General features: G+C 43.6%; 1 protein-coding gene across 1 annotated transcript in view; it reads left to right on the top strand.

Annotated features, from left to right (window-relative positions):
* Positions 1–3,578: 3,578 nt before the first annotated feature.
* Positions 3,579–7,089, top strand: part of fbxl4 (F-box and leucine-rich repeat protein 4) — a 15,910-nt gene continuing 12,399 nt past the window's right edge. Inside the window, exons 1-2 of the mRNA XM_076280192.1 lie at positions 3,579–3,698; positions 4,795–5,617. Of these exons, the coding sequence (XP_076136307.1) occupies positions 5,082–5,617 (536 nt within the window). The 5' untranslated portion in view covers positions 3,579–3,698; positions 4,795–5,081. The remainder of the gene's footprint in view (positions 3,699–4,794; positions 5,618–7,089) is intronic.

Genomic DNA, 7,089 nt, shown 5'->3' with positions numbered 1-7,089 from the left:
TTTCAGTGTTTCATTTATTCCGGTTCTCCCTAACAAAAATGCTGCTGCTAGCAGGTATACATTTAGATTTCGCCATCGTGTCTGTTGTAGAAGATATTGACAGTGCAATAACACGACTAGAAAACAATGTCAAGGCAATTGTGGAGAAGAAGGATGGTTTTTCTTCTTACAGGATTCACCCCCTGTATCGGTTGAAACACGCCCCATAATCACATCCCAATGGAGCAGTATCAGACTCCTATCCTACTGACTAGAATTTGAGTATGACGACGTAAGGCTACTTAAACAAAGAATAGCCTACTGTTAAAAATATTGGTGTGTTAATTGACAGATATTTAAATTTCAATAGCCATATGAAAGCAATAACTAAATCAGCTTTTTACCACAATACCACCCCAGAAACACTGCCAAACTAAGGTCTTTTCAAAACATGATTTAGAAAATGACTGATGACTTATCTCCAGAAGGATTGATTAGGCCTACTGCAATAAACAAAGTCCTAAAAAGCAGAACAGATTGGGAACCAACTTCCAAATGGCATCAAAAATCCTCCAACTGTTACCAGTTTCAAATTTAAACTAAAGACCTATTTTTTTCTTCAGATGCTGTCTGCTGACTGCTTTAATCAGGTGCACTCTGGAGCTGCTGTAAGGCATTAGCACCTGTTTCAAGCTTAATTTAGCCTAGGCCTACTCCTTAAACATGGCATCATACAAACGCACATGTAGAAAAGCACAAAAGCTGCACTTTCCTTATGCATTTATGGGAGAGTCGCAGTAAAAGTTGAAAACTTAAAACTATATCATGCAAAAGAGTTAAAGTCTGAAAAAAAAATCTGCCGATTTCTTACATAGATCTCTGTTTCTCGAGGTCACCAAGTAGCCTATCGGGACGGAAAACAATCGCTTTTACCTAGCTCGAGTTGCTGCAGCTAGACCTGCTGGCATGAACTCTGGGGGTATGAACATGGGGGCTTAGCCTGCATAGTGAGTGTAAACTTTCGTTGGGGACCAAAATAACATTAATCGGAGTAGTTTTGAGTAATATTAGAATAGCATTAGCAAGGAAACAGCGCATAGCCCTGAGGGCAAGTCACTAAGTCAAAGTGATTGCTACAAGCCACTGACTAAGATTAAAATGTTATTACACTTCTACACTATTGTGGAGAGGGTCCCTGCAGACAAGACAAAGTATTTTCCCTTTGTAAATGTAAAGAAAAGGACTGTTAGTGCAATCAATGCATTTATTCTTTGCTTTTGATTATGTGAAGCACATTGAATTGCCTTGTGTGGGCCAATTCATTATGTGGCCTTTTCGTGTGGTGTGTTTTGTGTTTCTGTGTGTTTTTACAATAATTTAATCACTGCACCTCATTTTCAGTCTTTGCATGGACCAGAATACCTTTGTGTGCTATTTCAAGAACAGCATCACTTCTGTGTCTCTTCCTGCTAAAATGCATATGCTCACATCTTAATGACTCTAATGACAATTTGGATCTTCACAATAATTTTGTCTTAATTGACACTTTAATTGACACTTAAATGCATTTGTCTTCATGTGTGTGTACTTGCGTGCACATCCATGTGTGTGTGTGTGTGTGTGTGCATGCGTTTGTCTTCATGTGTGTGTGTACTTGCGTGTGCGTCCATTTGTGTGTGTGTGTGTGTGCATGCATTTGTCTTCATGTGTGTGTGTACTTGTGTGTGCGTCCATTTGTGTGTGTGTGTGTGTGTGTGTGTGTGCATGCGTTTGTCTTCATGTGTGTGTGTACTTGCGTGTGCGTCCATTTGTGTGTGTGTGTGTGTCTGTCTGTGAATATGCGCGGGCACAGTGAAGTGGAACAGAGGACAGCCACAGACAGGAGACTCGGCTGCGATGCCTAGAGGAGCTGTCAGTCACAGAGCTGGCCATGCTCACACCCAACTGGCCTTGCACCATCAGTCTCTCTCGTTATCTCTGCGTCTCATTGATCTCTGCTTTCGTCTCCACCGCCCTCTTAGCCAAATGCCTTCCAAGAACACAATCTAAGATTTTTCAGCTACAGTCAGAGAAGGCCTTGCACCTACATAGTATCTTCCATCTTTGCTATGGGTGGTCATCCACTGCAAAATGTTCTACTGTTTTTTTACTGTTAATAATTTTCTTCTTCGGTGTTCTCAAAAGTTTGAGTGAGCTAATACGACTGAGCACAACATATTTAATTGCCTCATTTTATTCTCAAAAATTAAGTCATTTTATTTGGAGCTTTTTCAGTTGCGAGATACACCTCTATTCACAGGGACAACAACAGAAAACCTCAATGGCTGTGCAGAAATATTAGTAATTCATTCTGTGCAGTAGAAAGGAGCTGTGTATGTCAGTTGTAGAGAGAAAAGGCATCCAAACAAAGCTCTGTTATATGCAGAGGTAATTATCTCCTCTGGTTGTATGCACAAGCTAGCCGCACTCGACAGCTGGGTTTGTGATTGGCTGGGGAAGGTTCTCCGTGGAGACTCCCGACGCTCTTTGTGTTGACAATGGAGCCCAGATCCACCAGAGAGACAAAGTGGCTGGACATGTCATTCATGGATGCAAATGCCAGCCAAGGCGCGGCTCCTGTGCATCTGTTTCCATCTTCATTACGGAGCAGCGGCAGCCGCCGGCCGAGCCTGATGGACAGTCCATGGTGCGGCATGATCGAGCTGGACACCCCGAGCGGCGCTCCGGGGGCAAGGAGGGCAGGTCGCCCGGGAGTGTGCCCGTTTACGCCACAGTAAATGTCACATTGCTGCATTCTCGGCCGAGCCAGATTGATAAATGTTATTCAGCATATCAAACAATGCCAACCATGCATGCCGTGATGGGTCTTTGCTCCTCCTGAAAGCCAGAGAGGAAGGGAGAGGCTCTTATATATTCATGCAGTTTATCACCACTGTAAGAATGTTTGTCCTCACTCTCTTTCTACTGATATGCAGACCTATGATAAATACCAGATTAATCACAGTATTCATCATTATATGTTTTTAAGAGGGCCCCTAAGGAGAATATATACATATAAATATATCAGGTTCTCAATCCAAAGTAAATTTCAGAGGTAAAATTTAAGATCTGTGGAACCTTTCACAGTCTCTGGCAACTAAGCTTTAATATCACCTTTCTGGACCCCTCTTCAAGATTCAGGACATGAGGCTATGTCAGTTGTCTGTGTGTGACTGGAAGGCTAGGTCTGCAATAATGCAAAGATAAAAAAAAAAAAACATATCCTGTAACATTTGTAATATTCGATGTCATATACACATATAGGCTTGGGAAAAACAGCAATTCTAGACTTTATACAAATAAAATAAAGGCAGGTGGGCCTAGCCTAATTGAACCCATCACTTGTTACTTATTCACAGACTTTAGCCAGACAAACGCGTTCACTGACTTGTTTCCCCACGCATTTTCCAACACAGCCTGGGTGAATTTGACAAAGCAAAAATGAAGACAGCACAGAGGACACGCTTTAAAGACATGGCGATCTGCAATGACTACATTACCCAGAACTCTGTGTATTTTACCGGATGTTGATAAACCAGAGGTAAACAGACTTCTGAAAATGAGGATGTCAACATTAGCTAGCTAGCCAGCTAGTCTTTGGTCAGGTTCATGTGTAATGTTACGTTTAAAGAAGAATCATAACGGAAACGTAGTATGATGAATGGGTATTTTGGTACAACGTAAGTCTTTATGATAATTGTATACACAGGTTAAAGCGTTTGAGACTGTATGGCTTGGCGTCAATAGATCTCTAACGCCCACCCTGACGACCACTATGCTACCTTGTCAATGTTAGCTGTCCAGTCCAATGCTAGGGATACGGTGGGGTAGCTGGTGAAAGATCCTCTCTTCATATGTTAGCGACAGGCTGCGTGCCACTGAAAGGTTATTCTTTCAGGGAAATTTAATTGAAGTCTAGTTGTCCATTATATTTGTATAAACACAAGAAGTTCAAGATGTTATGCAGCGACTGAAAGTGCACCAACGCCAGACGGCCACCCCATCAATCCATTAAGCTAACCTTCCTATCAAGCTAGCAAAACGTCTGCTAACATTACCTCGAATCAACGCCAGCGCTTCATTAATGCAGGCGACAATGAAGCTAGATTGCAAATCATTCCAGCCTGCCATTTCTAGTGCCATTTTGATAATTCTCACATTTGTTTACGCGAAAAGTAGCAGCTAATGCTATCTGAAACCTCAGGCTACCTAAGTTCCATTTCCTGTTTTTAAAGGTCTCTGGCATTGTTCAGCTGGTAGCGTTGATAAGCATGACAGCTATTGTCAGTATAACAAATTTAGGTTGGCTATTACAAGTTTGACTTTAAGTAATCGTGTTTTGTCTTGTTCCCGGTGCTGTTAAAATAATTAAATTAGAAATGTGATAATGTCTTGATTTGTCAGTTTGATGTGTGATATCGACTAAACCAAAGCATTGAATCCACGCGTTTCAAGTATGGAAACAGGGCATTTAGTGTTAATAACATTCAATGCTTCGTGTGTGATTAGGCCAACATTTGTGAATCAGCTGATTTTGTCTTAAAGCTTAACAGCAAACACTGGGGTGAGTCAGAAAGGGGGGCAAATGACAAAGACGATTGGAGTGAAATATGTAGACCTGACCTAAAATGTGCAATGACCTGCATTGTACCATCCATTACTGACTATTCTGCAAAGCTTATAGATTGTATTAGCTGAGCTGACTTTCACTATATTTGTTTCTCTGGTGTGTGTGTGTGTGTGTGTGTTTTTTTCTTTTTCTCTGAAACCCCACAGGTTATACATATGGCTCAGCCTGTGAGCTTGCGCTGTGTATAGCAACACCGATAGACCCCCCCTCGCCCTCTGTAGCCACAACATTTCGCCCAACACCATAGCACTAGAAATAGCAAAACAGGTAAGAGGGGGGCCAGGGAGGACAACGGAGGTGGAGAAGGAGTGGGTGGAGGTGGGTGGTAAGTGATTGTGGATGGTGGTGGGATTCGTGGGCTCTTCCTGACCCCGCCTTGAGACCTGCCCTGTCAGGCCTCCCCCATCCCCTCTTCTCAGCCTGCTGTCGGTCCATGTTCCCTATGCTAACCCTGCTGAGCATGTTCTACTACATCTGTCTGCGGCGCCGCTGTAGGAGTGGGTCCCGGAGCGAGGCGCTGGGCAGCCGGAGGGCTGTGGAGCTGGCGCAGAGAGCCTCCGGCCCAGCAGGGGGCGGTAGTGTCGGCGGTGTCAGTAGTGGTGGCGAGCTGGAGCAGTACGCCAAGGAGGTGGTAGACTTCAGCTCGCACTATGGCAGTGAAAACAGCATGTCGTACACCATGTGGAACCTGGCCGGGGCGCCCAACGTCTACCCGAGCTCGGGTGACTTCACGCAGACGGCCGTGTTCAGGACGTACGGGCGCTGGTGGGAGCGGTGCCCCAGCGCGGGCGCCCCATACAGACGCACGCCCAGGTCCTTCCACAGCAGGGACTTCCTGGAGCTGGCCTTCGAGGAGCCCGTGTACCCCACAGCCGTGGAGGTGCTGGAGACCTACCACCCGGGGGCAGTGGTGCAGATCCTGGCCTGCTCACTCAACCCCTTCTCCCAGAACCCACCCACTGACGTCCGGTATGTGAGACCATGACTGGGGTCAAGGGTTCAGATAGGCCTGTGGTGAAAAGTCTGTTAAGAATTACTTTTTTAAATGTGAACACATGGGGCCCGAGTTTGGTGGCGATATAGGTAGCGGGAAGCTACGTCAAGGCAGGGACTCTGAAATGGTCAATGAAGTGAAATTGAATCAACCAATCACATGCAACCAGTGTTCAAATCTGAACTATCTATCTATCTATTTATCTATCTATCTATCTATCTATCTATCTATCTATCTATCTATCTATCTTTCCACTTTGTGCGTCTGACTTCGCTCTTGCCACAGTGTACATGCACTGTCAGCAAAACTGCTGTCAAACTCACACCCATGGTCTCCAAAATTAACCATTATGTATTAGCATAACATTGTTTAAGACTCCAATTCTCCATAGCTTGACAAAAATGGCCTTAACTCCCTTATTCCCTTATTTTCAATGGCCTATTTTGTGTTTGTCCTGGTTGTGTGTTGGTGGTCTTTTTTTTTTTTTTTTTAAATGGTGATAGTCTACCAGCTGCAGATAATTTTCTGTCTTTTGTCTCTTGAGGTTTGTCATTTAATTGCTAGCTTAGTTGTTAATTAACTCCAAATCTCCACATATCTGAAGATACTACTTGTATATCTAGTTAGACATGAGAGAAAAAGACATCAGTGAAAATATGAATACAAACATTGATTACAGTAGTAAAAAGAGAATACAGACAAACAAAGGTGCAAAGATATTCCCATTATCCTTAATTACTACAGTACCCACAATTCCTAGATCAAATTCTTTTGGCCTACAAACCATGCTGGTAGACTTAAGTAGACAGCCATCACCACCCCAGTTGTCACTCAACATGGAGAGATTACTGTAGATTGGGAATAAATATTGATGGTGATAGTCACTTGACTTGACAGTGTGTTCTGTTCTGTCAAAGTCCTTTTAGGCAAGTCCCTCCACTTGGCGGCCATATTGCAACGCTTTTTGGGCACTCATCGGGCATCCTATTCGGCAGAAATGCGCGTGCGCAAGGCTTCACGACACCAATCTTGCTCCATCAGCGAGTTCACAACACATGATTGGCACAATGTCTTCACAACACACCATATGATTGGCTTAATGTATTTCCATCACACCACATGATTGGCTCAATGTATTCACATGTCGACGTTTTGCCGAGGAAGGGGTGGGATATGTGTAGACAACCGCCATAATGGCGTTACAAACTAGCCCTGTGCATTTCTATGGAGGATTTTTTGAGTGCTGTGTCTCCTCATTAGAAAGTCTCTGGTTCTGTTACCAGTTCAAAGAGCAATCAGTGTCACCATTATCAGTCTGCTTCTCTCGTCTTCTGTACATCCTAATGTGTGTAACTTCAAGCATTGTTTTTGTGGCAAATGGTATTTGAAGTTATGTCACCAAATATTTATGAATGTCTCGCCAAGTTGCCACGTGCTTTATTTTTGT

The sequence above is a fragment of the Alosa pseudoharengus genome, unplaced genomic scaffold (genome assembly GCF_046254945.1).
Source record: "Alosa pseudoharengus isolate Yale_2024_CS ecotype anadromous, Long Island Sound unplaced genomic scaffold, YU_APseudo_1.1 YU_APseudo_1.1_scf_12, whole genome shotgun sequence".
NCBI classification, from domain to species: domain Eukaryota; kingdom Metazoa; phylum Chordata; class Actinopteri; order Clupeiformes; family Clupeidae; genus Alosa; species Alosa pseudoharengus.
Note: the sequence above shows the minus strand (reverse complement) of the source record. Positions and strands in the feature narration are given on the sequence as shown.